Source organism: Gordionus sp. m RMFG-2023, chromosome 1, assembly GCF_954871325.1.
Source record: "Gordionus sp. m RMFG-2023 chromosome 1, tfGorSpeb1-WG-v2, whole genome shotgun sequence".
Classification (NCBI taxonomy): Eukaryota; Metazoa; Nematomorpha; class Gordioida; order Chordodea; family Parachordodidae; genus Gordionus; species Gordionus sp. m RMFG-2023.
Genome location: NC_088775.1, coordinates 8600158 through 8616408, shown reverse-complemented (window position 1 = coordinate 8616408; position 16251 = coordinate 8600158). Strand labels below are relative to the sequence as shown.

Below are 16251 nucleotides of genomic sequence, written 5' to 3'. Positions count from 1 at the left end.
GACATCATATCCTTATTGAAATGATGATAATCATGTCTTTTTGCCAATGTCATTATGATACTTATCTAGACAGAAGATTTATTTCAACATCCACTTTTAAGGCTAGTTGAATACAAATCAGCTGGTGACACGCCATTTTGGTTTCCCAAATAAAGTTATTTTTTATATGTAAAATAAAATTCTGATTATTTTTTTTAAAAAAAAGTTTTTATGTAATTTCAAATGTGAATTATTTATAAGGAAAACCAAAATGGAGTGGCACCAGTTAATTTGAATTGATGCACATTTATATGAATGAATCGATACTTTAGATGTATTATATTATGTCATAGTCCCTTGTATAAAATTTTAAATTTAGCAAGGTAAGTAAAATCATAGAAATTTGTTACTATTCGCAGTAGCCAATTGAGAACGAAGGCAGAGGTGGAATAATGGGTGCCGTAATGGAATGGCGGAATACTGTTGTGTTCCCAGGTTTTGTAACGTTCGACGAATATGTTTCTTCTGTCGTTGTTTATGGCGCCAATAGGCTAGTATTCCACCATAAAAAAAAGTAATCATTTTCATATAAAATATATATAAAAATTAGTACAGGATATTAAACTAATTATAATTTCTCTATTATTGTTTTTATTAAATATGGCAAAGGATAATTACTGTTTTTCTTTATCATTAAATTTTTACAATCGAACATTATATATTATATTCCAAACTAACGCCTACCTCTTATATTTGTTTCCCACAAATTTTATTAAAAGCGGAGGCTTAATAACGACACTCCGGGCTGGGTAGTGTATCTTTTACGGAACCTAAACAAGATAGAGGGATAGAAACAGGGCTAAATTTTACAAAAGGAGACCCTCTTTGCATATTTCAGAAAAAGCTAATTGGCTCATGTTCAAATATAAGTTTTACGCTTAGCATTTTCTTTTAAACATAATTTTAATCATTTTATACGCTAAGACCCGGAAAAGTTTTAAAGTATCAAATATCGCGAGGGAGATACATCTAAGATAACAAGGATGAAGATGAACAATGCTCGAGACTGTGGGATGCCAAAAGGGGGTCAGTAGATGAGTATCCCGACCTTATTAGAGTAAAGGCGGAAAAAGGTCATAAGCTTGACAAGAAAATCGGAACAAAAAAGAAATAAATATAAATAGAGCTAACTTTAGATAGGTCCCTGTAATTAATGGGGTCGTTTAGGTCCAGTTCTTTGGTTTCGTAATTGGAAAGGATCCAAGGGAAAACGGGGTATTGATTGAGATCTTGATAACTTCGGCCTTATTATAAAAAAATAAATGATAAATATATAAATAAATGAGAAATTTTGGTATTTAGAAAAATATATATTTAAAGAATAAACTAATTAAGATTTTAGTTAGGAGGAAGTTGTTCGGAAAGAAGTGAGTAAAGGTTGCGATGCAGAGTTGTTAAATGAGAGCTTGTGAAGGTTTATAGATACCGATATACTAAAGTGCTGCTAAATCACAACTAACTTTTGTCAACTCCAATACGGTCATAATAAGTGTTAGTCTAAAAAAAATAGACTTCGATCTCTGAGTTGAGCCGATACTTAATTTTTAAGGAAAAAACATTGCTGAAGCCATATTGGAGTTGGCCAAAGTTAGGTGATTTAAGAACACTATTCAAAATACATCAAAATTCGATGCAATATATTCATTTAAATTATTTTTTTTGAAAATAAAATAAATAAGGAAAATGTGAAACAAGGATTTTGCTACAAATAGGTAATAACCCCAACGACCACAAATTAATTTTTTTTAAAAAAATAATTAATTTAAACAATTACAGTAACCTTCCCTCCCGATTATGAAATGTATTAAATCCCTATATTCCTCAAGAATAAAAAATATTCCGTTTGGATACTATTCATATGATCACAATTCTTTTCCGAGAACCAGGAATGTGCTAGAAATAATATAAATTTTTTTTTAAATCGTCGTGATACTTGTTTGGCAGTTTAAAAATTTTTCAGAATTTCGAATATTTATTTAAATTTTTCTTTAATTAAAAATAAATTTAATACCAGCTATGGTGTTCAAAAACATGAGGTAATCGAAGTTAGAAATTTCTCTTTGCATCCACTTTTCGGTCATGTTGGAAGCCTTGAAGAGTTGCTTGGGGGACATGAGGGAAGATTTCCTTTAATTGGGATTTTTTAAAAAAAAAACAAATGATATAAAAGTATAGTAAAAAAATATTCTATAATTGATAATCATGTGATATTAATGTTAGTTGTTTTTTTTATATTGTGTATTTAAACAAATCGTATTATCTGGCTGTTTTTATAGTTAGTTTTTTAGGAAGCACTGGTAGATTTTTTTCCTGTAAATGATCTAAATCTTCTCTCGATAAGTACATATAGGAATAGGCAGTAGTATTTTTCATATACATATTATCTTGTGATACGTTGGTATTTATGAGTGATAATTTTAATTAAAAATCATATTTGGTAGATTGTGTGAGAGATATGCAGAGTCCATCATTAAATTTAACGGTCTTCTCTGATGGATCGAAAGGTCCATTAAAAAATATTAAAGGGCCAAGTCCGGTTTCAAACGCGTTGCATACTCTAGTTCGTAAATCCCATTTTTTTCCCTTCTGGACATTTATCTCCAAGAATTAAACTAGCTAACAGCTGTTGCTGTTCAAGGGGCGCATTAGAAAGTTTTTTTTAAGTCTCAATCAAAAAAATCTTGCCTCTCTATAACACCCATAAAGGCATCAATTTCATAAGCAATTTTCTCATATAAGTGAATTTGACTTGTAATGTTACACGAGGCGAGTACTAACTAACTACCACTCCTGGCTAGTATTCTTAAACAGCTCGATTTATAAAAACGGCTAAAGATTTTTTTCATAGATGGCAGAAAGATTTTCGACATCTATTAAGGCCATCTCGAGGCTTGAGGAATATTATTTTGGCGAAATTCTAAATTTAAAATAGGCGAAACTAGTACTGGCTCCCAAGCACAAAATTATTAATAAAAAAGGTATACATCCTGGCAAAAATATCGACAAATGCAAAAATAATACATGATTTTTTTTAAACAAAATAATTTTTTTCCCTCTAATATCTTAATTATTAATTCGCACAAATTATTATTTGCAATGTTATTTTAAAATTTTGTGGCCACCAATCTTAAAGCTTTTACACTCGATTGAATTATACTTTTAATGCTCTGTTTTTTTTATATATAAAAAAATCATATCTGATAGACCTCATTCACAACAACAAATTTATAATATTTGAATTCGTTTTTTTATATGTAGAATATAAATAATATTGTAATCGTATATTAAACCGTAATTAATTGAGGTAGGATTATAAAAATACGAAAATACAATAGATAAATAACCTCGATTTAGGTATGCCGTACTTGGGTCCGCAACCAACTTTTGGCAAGAGACTAACTATTTTTTTGACTATATTTCTATCTGGGAAGGAAAACATGACGGACGCTTTCGGGGGTAATGGAAGTTTAACGTAATATTATATTTGTTTAGAGTATAAGTTTTCAAAAAACAATCAATTTATCGATGACTAATCGCACTTATAAAATTATGTGATTTGGTTATTGGGTAATTAATTTTAACTGGATAAAATAAAGAGGTTGCTGCCTCTCTCGGGGAGTTTATTATTTTTTATTATGTAATTTTTTTATATTCCAAAAAAATTTAAAATGCAAAGTTTCATCTGCCAAAAATATGCCTTACCCCTAGCCTACCCCCTTTAAAAAATTTGTAAGCAAAATTCTCTTACCCCCCCCCCCCCCCCCATTTTATATATTAATGCTATATACAAATTTTATAAAAAAATTATTTTTAAATATCTTTAATAAAAAAAGATATATTAATTTAAAAACAAAAATAAAATTAACCAATCAGAAAAAGAAACAATCCAATATTAATATTAAAAAAAAACAGGCTCCTCGAGAGAAGCAGCAACCAAAAAATATTTCGCTTCCTAAAAACACTCAAAAATTGGCACTTTAGGTTTTTTAAAAAAAAGTTCATTTTTTTTTCGGTATTTGTTTCCCAGCTTCTTATTATTAGTATAATATTATAATATAATCTGGTAGGTGTCTTATACTGTTAGATGTCAGAAAAATTTCCAAGGAATTATTTTGCAGCAGGTAACGCCTCGAGAAAATGGCCGTGATGTCGCAAAAATTCCATTTGACGCACCCGCCTCCTACATTGGTGTCCAAGTATTTCAAAATCTTTTTATTTTCATATGTTGTATTTTTTAAATGTTAATGATGCAACATTATAAAGTATTTTCTTTCAGTATTAAAAAAAAAAGATACCTTCCACTTGATTAAATTTTATTTAGGCTGTGTCTAAATATAAAATTCGATTCGCAAACTTTTAAACTTTATAGAAAAAGAAGAATTAACCTTTTTTTTTTATTAAATATAAATAAAAACTTCTGAAAGTTTTCAAACTTTTCGAATTTTTTAGAAAAGATTTCGGACAGCCTTATATATTAAATATTTTTTTTACAAACTTCAGGATCGATCATTTGATTTTTATGGATGGATTCATCGACTTCGAAGAAAAACATGTTTTTGGAGAGCAAAATGTTTCCGTGGACCGAAACGCCCATCGTGACGATCTCGCATTTGGTTGTGAAAGATACGTCTGAATTAATGAATTTATATGATACAATGTATTATTTATATCCAATTCCAGAGACCTGAAGAGTTATAATTATGAATGATAAAACGTCCTTCTGAGACGAACGCCGTCCCGATCAAAAATATCGTATGCGGGACGCGTCACCGTCATAGAATTAGATCAAGTTTAAGATAAAAAAGTGTTTTACTACCTAACATCTTTTGAAAAAAAAGTATTAATTATTAAATATAATATATTTTTCGCGAGCATGGAAGAAGAAATTACTGAGAAAGAACATATGAAAATCGAAGAAAAAAAAATAATAAGGCCACCAATATTCAAAAGTGGTTTATAAATCTAATTTTAAAATAAATTCAAACGAGACAGAGAAATGCGTTCGCTGTCTATTTATTTCTATGACATACAAAATTGTGATTTTTTGTTTAATAAATGCCATTTTTTTTCTTTTAGAATCTTATATTAACATATTTTTTTCGGAATTTGTATGAATGAATATAAAAACAAAATATGTTATATTAAAAAAATTAAAGGGATGGGGAAGCATCCCCGCCAATAAAATGATTAAAGACCAGCCGGGCGTTTGATCATCACTAGGTTACAATTTACGTGCTTGCACAATTTAATTCTCCAATTAGTATTTTGTTTCTTGAAACCAAGTTGACTATATATTTTCCTTAAGCCCGGTTAAAAATTTTATTATTTAGTGTTTTGGATTCGGCTGGCCTCTAATTCAAAATTAGTGCTGAGAATTATAATGTCATATGTCTATTTTATGTTCAGGAGAGCATTTAAAAAAATATATATTTCTTGCATTTTAAATAGGAAATCAATCACAATTTAATAATGCTAATAAGGATTTTTTTAAGTTATATTTGAACATTAAAAAAGTATATATATATAGAACACTATAATACTTAACAGACGGTATAGCGAGATTTAGGTGGAGGATAGATGAAAAAAAAGCATTATTATATTATTCAGTTATACCACTCTCGACTAACAACGCCTCCATGATGTCCTTTTCTTCCAATCCGGGGGTAATGATGTCACTGACGCTAATAGTATCGTCGAATGAGTCCCTGCTCTCGGTGAGTTTGGCCCGGTACAGTTTCAGCTTCTCGACGGCCGCTTGATTCATATTTAGATTAGGGTCATTGCTTGTTTGTGTCTTATAGTTTTCTGCTGATCCTTTAGTGTTATCGTCCTTTTCCGCTTGGGGCTCCGATGTAGGGTTAGAAGAGTGCGGGGGTTCGTTGTCATCTATTTTTAAAATTATTTATATGTTAGTTTATTTTCTCAAAATATTATAATTAATCATCGGGATGATAAAGAAAAAAGAAGCTGCACAATGGTCCATCTTATGAAGTATATACATTTAATTAGTTTTCATGTGCTGTTTTGGAAAACTCTATTAAGAAGGTTATATAAGGTTCAATTAGTGTTGTTAAACGACTCGTTTTGAGCCGATTTTCAAAAACGGCTAACTCGATATTTTAGCCAGAAAAATATTGCCTAAGCCATGAGATTTGGCCAGTTGATTTCAAAAACTTTGTTCCTTCTACAAGCAAAATCATCAGGCTTGCGAAATATTATTCTGGATGAAATATTGAGTTAGCCGTTTTTAAAAATCGGCTCAAAACGAGCCGTTTAACAACACTATTGATTTTCTCTTTTATCAGAGAATCTAAAAAGGAAATTCAGCACAATTTTAGTAAAGTAAATCGGACGAGGTGTACACGCAAACAATACTTTAATATGGGTACATCACAGACCGGCAGAGGTATCCATTTATTAGGTTGATAATAAAACTTAGTTTTCTCTAGCCTACCCTAATCTTTCAGGTAAGGACTGGAGGACGGGAATCGAACTAACTAACAGCTGCACCACAATTGACATCTTTCAAACTCCAAGTCATTAAAAAATGATTTATTCATGGTGTTAAATATTATTTTACATTTTTGCCCTTAGAGTTATTTTTCCTTATTTTTATATGAATGGTTATTTGTTTTATATCCCACTTTAATGAGAAATATATGCATAATAATACTCCAATCACTACGAACGGAAGTTTTAACAGAAAATACATCGAGGCCACACTAGTATCATACAAATAAAATAATAAGCCCGGGCTTATGTATGGCGGCTATGTATTAATAAAAAAATATATATTCTTAATTACGAATTATGCCATCAGTAATATATATAATTAAAAGCAATGAAAGTAGTAGAAAAAATACACATGGACTTAGCGGGGCCCATATTAAATAAATCATGGAAAATTATAATTGAATCCTTTTCAAGATGGGTCCACGTCACAAGCCTTCAAAATCTCCAAACAGAGTAGTTAAGGTATTAAATAATATATTTAAATATACAGGGTTTCTGTACACGATTGCGTCAGACAACGGTATTCAAGTTACCAACGATTATTTTAAATCAAATCTATGGTACTGCCGAAAGATCCATACGCACATTCAAAAACTCGATACAATGTAATAATCCAAATGAAATATATGAACAAATAACGAATTTTTTAAATAATTACAACACCAAGCACACCAGTACTAAAATACCCACAGCCATATTATTTTTAGGCCGCAAGTTGCGAAACCATCTAAATCGCCTGCAAGAACGATATCCACCTGAAACAGCCCTAAATTAGCCCCCCCCCCCCAAAAAAAAAGTATGAGTATACACCCATAAGAAATCTAGATGGAAAATAAAAAAAAACCAATCGAAATCTTATATATCAAGTAAACACCAAACAAGGATTGCAAACATATCACGCTACAAACCAGAAAAAGAAAATCACCTATCTAAAAACATTTACTTAAATTTTTTTTTATATATAATAAATTTATTTAAACATCATAATATATAATTTTGCCTATTTAGGGAGGGAGGAGCGTGTTAGTTTTTTTCATAGCATAAGGCAGTTCTGAATCCTACCATAATATATATAGGCCTTAAAAATAGTTTGCTCATTAAAGGTTTTCTATTATCTTTTATAATCTCAAAACTATGAATATCATCTAACCTTACTTGTGTTGTGGGGTCTAGTAAAATTCAGTTATTTTATTTTACTGAGATATCAATTTAGCAGCTTTAATTATTTATATTATATCGAACCGTATGCGAAGGCGTTGTCGGCAGCTTCCGAATGGCAAGTACCGACAGGGTTCACCATCAACTTTTTCCTTCTTCGGCAATCGTCCTCCCAAAAGTCGAGCTTCCAATAAACCTTTTTGCCCCTAAATTATTTTTAATGTATGCAAGAAAAATTAGACTGTTATTGGTAATTATTGTTAATAGATTGAATATATGTTTAATTTAATTGGAAAATTCTAAGGGTTGTGATTTTATCAACTTAATTTAGAATCATGAAAATACTCATAGTTAAAATAACATATTATATGTGATTTTTAAAATTGGTAAAAAAAAATGTCAAATTGAAGATTTTAAGTATTATAATTAGGGGTTTACCGATACCACTTTTTGGAGGCCGATCTGATCCGATATTCCAGATATTAAATTGATATCGGCCGATAACCGATCCGATATCATATCTAATTTTGTATTCTGTAAAGATACCAATGGTTTTAATTTGTAATATACTTTTTATTAGTATAACATCTATAATTTAATTATACCATAACTTATATCATTTAAATATATTATAATGATCAGTTATAGTTTATATTCAATTCTATTGCCTAAAAGTATATAAAATATTTTTATTATAAATCACTTTTATATAATAAGTAACAACATTAATCTATATACATAATAAGTAGTGTTGTGAAGTTCGTTTTTTTGAAAAAAGGTGATGAACGGCGTTCCTTTTTTTTTGACGAACTTTGAACGTGAACGCGTTCCTTTTCTTTGATGAACGCGTTCAATTTTACGTTCGTTCAATTTTAAAAATACTTTATATTTTTATTTATTTGAAAAATTAATATTAATCAGCATTTTTTAACAAAAAAGTCTTATATTTTTATTTATTTGAAAAATTAATATTTAATCAAATTTTTTAACAAAAAAGTCTTATATTTTTTAATCAGCTGTTTTTACTTTTTCCTCTTTCATATTGCAATTAACGTACCATAACGTGCTACTGCTAGAGAAGATAAGATTAAAGTTTATTAATTGCATGGATATAAATATTTCATCATCAGATTCTGAAAATCAAAATTCAATATTAGATGAATTAGAATTACCATGGCCCAAATATCAAAAATATTTCACTGTTTTAAAATCAAAAGATAATTCAATAGTTTTTAGTATAGCTAACGCTGTATTAACTGCCAAGCGTTCATGCCTATCAGATGAAAATTTTGAAAAGCAATTATTATTAAAAATTAATAAGAAAAATTTTTTATAAATTTATTTTTTTATCGCTCTATTATATTGTATTTATAATTATATTATCAAAATAAAACTATTATTTTTTATCATGGCTAATATATTGTGTTGAAAAATATAAGGCATTTATTTATATTAAATTAAATTTAAAAAAAAATTTATCATAAAATTTTGAACGCATGAACGCGTTCATGAACTTGAACGCGTTCCTTTTTTTGAATTTGAACGTGAGCGCGTTCGATTTTTGTCAATGAACGTTGAACGCGTTCTATTTTTTTAAAAATGTTTACAGCACTAATAATAAGTAATAAACAAATATATTATGAAATTTAAATAAATATTTAAAATAATATTTAACATTAATATATCGAAGATTTCTTTTTAGAAATATCAAAATTTCCAATTTATCAGAAATCAGCCTGCGGCGATGGTAACTGTCAATATCATCAGCTTCACTAAAAACAGATTCTGAAGAGATTATCGCACATTTTTATAAATAGAATGCGCAAAAAATAACAATATGGCATTAATTAATTATTATTATCAAAAAATATGAATTTCGATTTTATTTATAAAAATAAATGATTTTAGATATAACTTTTTTTAAAAAATTTATAACCTTTTATTTTTGTTAAGGACGCCATTTTATATCGGATCGGATTGGCAAATTTTATAATTTTGGCCGATAACCGATATTTATAATAGGTGAAATATCGGCCCGATCCGATCTGATAAAAAATATCGGTACATCCCTAATTAGAATATATATTATAAGGATGATCCCCATCTTTCTCAAAATTGCAAGACGCATAAAAATAATTTGTTTGTATATCAAAAACACGAATTTATAAAAAATTTCCTAATTTTAAAATTTAAATTTTTTCGTACGAATGATAATGAAGCACAAATATTTAGACAATAATAGAAGACCGATATTCAAATAGGATAAAGAAAAAATATTTTATCCCGTTTCAGGTAGAGAGAGAAAAAAAAGAGGGAATGCATGTAATAGATCGAAGATATGTTAGTCTAAATTTACATATGATGTTATTAATATAATTAGTTGTTATAATTATAAGATTGTGTCTCCCACTTCAATAAATTTTACAGGAGCGCCATTTTTTATTTAAAAAAAGAGACCAACTTATAGGGTTTGGTTCTAATTTAAATTTAAAAAAAAACACTTTTTTAAAATATTTTCGAAATATGTTATTTTTTTTGTATCTCGGTAAACAAACAGTAAAATAACTATATTTTATTAATTTAGGAATTAGAACCCTATAATACTTGAACTCTGATGCATCAAGTTACATTTAACATATGTTACTTCCTTCTTTTGATATTAATGAAGATGGACAAATATTTTCACGTAGTGATATATCTGAGAAATATCGGGGATTGGTAGCCATTTTAGCTTAGTAGCCATCTTTTAATTATATAGAGCTTCTAATAAGATTCTCAAATCCATATTCTTAAAAAAAAGCTAGCATTTTCTTCGAGAGAATGTTTTACAACTTTTGGAAAAAAGGATGAATAAAATAAGTTCCACGTGACTTCGTTTATTTCTAAAATGTTAAAATGATCTTAACGTATGAAACTACCTAGTCCCCGAATCTTCAAAAGAAGGGTCGTAATCAAGAAAAACATTCTGATTTCCTAAACGAACGTTCGTGGTTCCATAGAGCAAATGTCGATTCCTGGTGATTTGATTCAAAATCTTGAGCGCGCTGGCGTACTCCCTGCACTTGAGCTTGGAGTTTTTAAGGTTTTTGTTGTTAGAATTCGATGATGAAATGCTAGATAATTTTTTTGTTTGATTATTAAAATTATTAGCAAAAATATAAAATTTAGAATAAAAATAACAAAAATGGAGAAAGAATATAAATAATAAGAAGGATGTGTTAAAATGGCATATGAAACTCCTCTCGATAATTTCCATGTTGACTCTTTGTTATAAATGATAAAACTCGAGTGTTTGCCCTGTAAAGAGCGTAAATTTTAAGCCTATAGAATGAAGAAGAGCTAGACTCTTCGGATCAAAGTGATCAAAGACGTTATTTACAATCGAGATAAAAAGATTATGAGATAGATCGGAATTATTTGATTTCTACTACATGTTCTACCTCAATTTATGAAGAGCAACTTATTAGTCAAAGCTTAATTTTTTATTTTCACTCCTAAGTTTGATCCAATCATTAAAATAGACCGATTCAATATTTTAGCCAGAAAAATATTGCCTAAACCTTGAAATTTCGCTAATATGTCCGAACCTTTGTTCCATCTACGAGGAAAATCTTAAGGCTTGCGTAATATTTTTCCCAGATAAAATATTGAATTGGCCCTTTTTATAAATCGGAAAATATATATGTTTAACAACACTACTCCTAAGATACACCTGATTTGTAAAATATTTAGAATGAATGCTATTGAAAGTTTAATTTATTCTAATTTTTACGAAATAAACTTACATACCTATTCTATTCGATCATTAATTTGGGTAATTTACTAGTTATAAAAAAAAATAATTTTTACAAAAAATAGTCAGAAATTAGAGTTTGAAATTGAAGCCCCTTATGGAATTTGGCAACAAAACAATTATTTTTAAACCATGAACCCTACTTTAAAATCCATATTTTTTAGACCATTTTGTATTAAACTTTTTACTATCCAAAGATTTCTTCCGTTCAGAATTATATTATAAATATTATGATCTCAAATATATCATAAACTAAACTCGGTAGATTGATTGCTATCGTGATAAGCCAATTGCATTTGCGCGCATAGCTCTTCGAAAAGCGAATGGGTCTTGAGTTGCTGGGCCCGGCTTTTGTTGAGGATAAAATCGGCCTCGTTGCTCACGCGTATAACATGGTCTCGCATAGCGTGACTTAGTATTCTTTTAACAATCAAGAAAAAATACTATAATTATATCATTTCTTTTTATTGTCTTTTATTTCTTCCATTTCAATTATATTCTCCCTTTTATCATTATTTTTTCATATAAGATATGTATCATAAACATGTTTGAAACCTTCCTTCGTTGATCAACTCAAGGAAATTTGAACCGGCGTGTTTTTGCAAGGAATTCTGCCATTCCTGGGAACATAGCATCATGATGAATTCTATCACGCAATTATCTTTCAGGGTAGCTAAACCTGATTAAAAAAAATACAAAGAAACTCAAATTATTAGATTATTTTTTAAAATATTGTATTGTGACAATAAAATTAAGTTGATATAATTCGATGATGTAAATAAATAATGGGGCCAGTTTGAATGATATCTACTGATACTCCCACTTTTATAAGGAAGGAGAGGTAGATTTCAACCGAGTACATTGGCATCTATGAATTTTGTACTTGTCGCTTTATTAAACTAATAATAAACAAAGTATGCCGAAAAATCTTGGTATAAAGCACAAAGCTTTTCTAAATTAAATAAAAGAAAATGGCGGGATAATATATAAAAAAATAAAAACAATAGCGAACGACAATGAATATATAACAGTAAAATTGGAATATATATATATATATATATAATAATGTGCGGGATGAATTCGTTCTAGTTATATGTCGCTAGTGTGGAGTTTTTCGGCTTAGAGTTCGTCAGAACGTAAAGTTAAGTCGTGTAATGGTCATGTTGAGGAAGGATCGGATAGTCCAGAAAGAAGGGAGGTCGTTTCGATGGTTTCGGAACATAATAGGGAGATATCCTGGTTGACGGTGGCAGGAGTGGGTTGTTGGTAGAACTGAAACTGGGCAAATCTATCACCAACCCATGACTTTGATGGTTCGTCAGCAGGGTTCTCCTCAGTAGAGATCCTTTTGATATTCTGTGATACAGCAGTGAAATGAGCTAACCTAATTTTTAAAAGTATCTGAGTCAACAAAATTTCGATGGAGGCAATCTGGAGCCACTTTTTCTAAATATGTAGTGCGTGACAGTGGAATCGATGAAGACCGTGAGTGGAGACCCCTCTTTATCGATAGCAAAAAGGGCTCCTACTCCAGCATCGAGGATTTACTTCAGGTTGTTATGGCGCGGAGAAGAATATTGAACGAGAGGATGGCTTCTTGGCAAGAAACTGATATACTGTCATAGCCTTAAAATGATAATCCAATATGGCTATCTAAAGCATCGGTGTATACGATATGATTGATGTAGATATGGAAAACTGAAGCGCGTTGATGATCAGTTGAGCCTTCTTGAAAGCAAAGTATATATCGACCAATGGTAAGAGGATCTAGTTCATCGTGACGTAGAATGGTGAAAGCCACGCTCTCAAGCGACAATCGCGCTCGCCTTGACAAATGTCTAGACGCTTTTCGTCGACACGCTTACCAACACTTAGAAATCGGACGTATATCTTTGCCGTCAGATATAAGATGTGGTAACCCACTTTGCCACTATTACTGCAATGTCTCGGTTACATCACGATGAACGATACACTGCCTACCCCAGTGGTCGATACATACCTTGCTTTTAAGAAAGATCAACTGATCTGATTATCAACGTTAAAAATTAACAGAATATGACATAGCTCTTAGATATCACAGCAATCACGTCGCTTACACCTATGCTTCGGATAACCATATAGGATTATCATTTTAGGGCTATGACAATATGTCAGTTTCTTACCAGGAAGCTATCCGCTTGTTCAATATTCCTCTCTACACCATAACTCTATCAACGCGAAGGAAATCCTCGCTGCTGGATTAGGAGCACTTTTTGCCATAGCTAAAGAAGGGTTTACACCCACGATCTTCACCAATTCCACCTTCACATACTACGTATTTAGAAAAGGTGGCTCCAGATCGCCCTCCATTGAAATTTTGTAAAAATTGGTTTACCTTATTTCACTGCAGTATCAGAGAATATCAAATGGATCCGTATCGAAAAGAACCCTGCTGACGAACTATCAAGTCCTGGTGGGTTGATGATAGATTTTCTCAGATTCTGTTCGACCAACAAACCACTCCTGTCTTTGATTTGGCTCTGAAACCAAAGGGCCTCTCTTCTATCCGGGCTATCCGATCCTTCTACTTCAACTTGGCCATTATGCGACTACGTTCTGACGAACTCTAAGCCGAAAAACTCTATACTAACGATATATAACTAGAATAAATTCATCCCCAGATATTATTATTATGTATATAATGTAATTTTACTGTTATATTCATTGTCGTTCACTATTGTTTATATTTGTCTATATTATTCAGCCATTTTCTTTTATTCATTTGTACTTTTAAGCAAAATACTGGTCTTTATACTTTGTTATTATTAGTTTAATAAAGGGATGAGTACAAAAGCCATAAAGGCCAATGTATTCAGCTAAAATCTACCTCTCCTTTCTTATATAGGTGGGTATCAGAATGGTAAGTGTTACGGCCAACCCACGAGTCAGACTTTACAACTCTCGAATGTAAAGTATAAACTGAGCCATACTTGAATATCATCGTAAAACCGTACAAACCCATCATTTTTTTGGAGAGAGGGAGGAGTGGGGGATGACAATTTATTTAATATAATTAGAAGGTGTGAGAATTTCTGCAATATTAAAAAAAGTTTTGATATGTTAGAATGGGAGAGGGGGGATTATTATATAAATTTAATCTATATTTTAAAAATCAATCAAGATATTTTGGAGGGCTAAATATAGTATAAGTTATGATTTGATCTAACAAATAGGCCGTGGCCATGAGTGTAAGAAAGCTTTTTATAAGTTATTCTCCTATGTCTTACGACATTAATACTAGCCTAAACTCAGGATTCATTCATTAAAATGAATTATAAAATGTGTAACATTAAAAAGCTATTGAAAGATATTCAGACGAAAAATGCGAAAGTTAGACAAGCTTTTCAATGGCGTCTACTACCTCCAATGACATTGACTACAGCTGACTTTAATGTATGTAAACATTTAATAAATGCATTTGACAAGAGATAACTATTTAAAAGAGTACCGTTATTAATAAAACAAATGTACGAAAGAAAGAATTTGTTTTATATAATAAGTAAAAATTTATGTACGCCTTAGCCCATATCTGTGTTTTGATAGGATCAAGCAAAGGCTATAAAATATTAGGAAAAAATTAAATATAAATATTTTTAAAATGGGTAATCAACGTTGTTGTATAAATAAAGATATTCGTTTTTTAAAAATAGGAGGTAGGATAACACACCATTTTTTTCCCACCTAATCTCTCAAGAGTTTAACCCATTTTGTGATAAGATGAGTCGAGAGAGCAGAGATAAACTAACTTTATTCATGATCAGGTTTTATTCTCAAAAGAAAAAAAAATATCATAAGTTCAAACCGTTAGCATTTTTCAGTAACTCGTGACCCTGGGTCCCCAGAAACGTTTTGGTCATGAAGGGTAAAAAATCATTCAGAACTTCTTTCAGGAGATAAGCGCTGCCACTCAGGACTCTTTCTATCTTTTTGGTTATGTAATCGGTCTTCTCAGATACTTTTAGGGTAAAATGAAAAGAGAAGTTAATATGACTGGCATAACAAATATTCGGGTGCGGAGCAAAAAAAAATTATTTTTTTTAAAAATTAAGTTTTTGGTTAGTTTTTTGAAATATATTAAGTTTGTGACTCATGTGTATTGTGATTGTTACTATTAGTGGCTAACTCAACATTATAGTCAGGAAAATAATGCCTAAGCTTCGAGATTTCGACAATATATGTCTATACCTTTGTTCTTTCTATGAGCAAAATCTTCAGGCTTGCATATTATTTTTCCTAATAAAATATTGAATTAGCCGTTTTTAAAAATCGGCTCAAAATGAGCCGTTTAACAACACTAGTTACTATAAATTAAAAGGTTTTTTGCTCTGAGCTCTATAGTTATAACATTAGAATTTTTGATAAATCAATGTTAATAATTAGCCAAGAGTAAAAAATAAATTGATCTTTATACCGCTGGTAGTGTGCGAGTGTTCTCGGGGGGTAAAATGATTCGCTTCGTTGAATCGATTACCGTATTGATTATTATCGTCGACAATATTCGCTTGATTAAAATGGCCAACATTTTCGTATTGATCGACCATAGATTCGTGATTGGGAAGATGGATTCGATCCGTTCCCAAATCAAAATCAACGTTTTTGCCTCTCATAGTCGCATCTTCTGAGGCTCTGTTGTTCGTTTCAATAGTCGATCGTTCTTTAATGAAATATTTATTTTTATAATTAAATATTTTGCATTTTTTTTTCTAGTA

General features: G+C 30.3%; 1 protein-coding gene across 3 annotated transcripts in view; it reads right to left on the bottom strand.

Moving 5' to 3' along the window:
* The window catches only part of LOC135931920 (neurobeachin-like), a 68417-nt gene that overhangs the window by 11840 nt on the left and 40326 nt on the right, over positions 1-16251 (bottom strand). For all 3 annotated transcript variants that reach the window (XM_065469235.1, XM_065469234.1, XM_065469236.1), the window contains 13 exons: positions 15954-16196; positions 15345-15497; positions 12059-12182; positions 11762-11923; positions 10629-10823; positions 7795-7916; positions 5653-5925; positions 4535-4668; positions 4118-4247; positions 3384-3486; positions 2051-2166; positions 1171-1283; positions 390-530 (listed from right to left, as the gene is read on the bottom strand). In XM_065469235.1, coding sequence (XP_065325307.1) covers positions 390-530; positions 1171-1283; positions 2051-2166; positions 3384-3486; positions 4118-4247; positions 4535-4668; positions 5653-5925; positions 7795-7916; positions 10629-10823; positions 11762-11923; positions 12059-12182; positions 15345-15497; positions 15954-16196 — 2009 coding nt within the window. The remainder of the gene's footprint in view (positions 1-389; positions 531-1170; positions 1284-2050; positions 2167-3383; positions 3487-4117; positions 4248-4534; positions 4669-5652; positions 5926-7794; positions 7917-10628; positions 10824-11761; positions 11924-12058; positions 12183-15344; positions 15498-15953; positions 16197-16251) is intronic.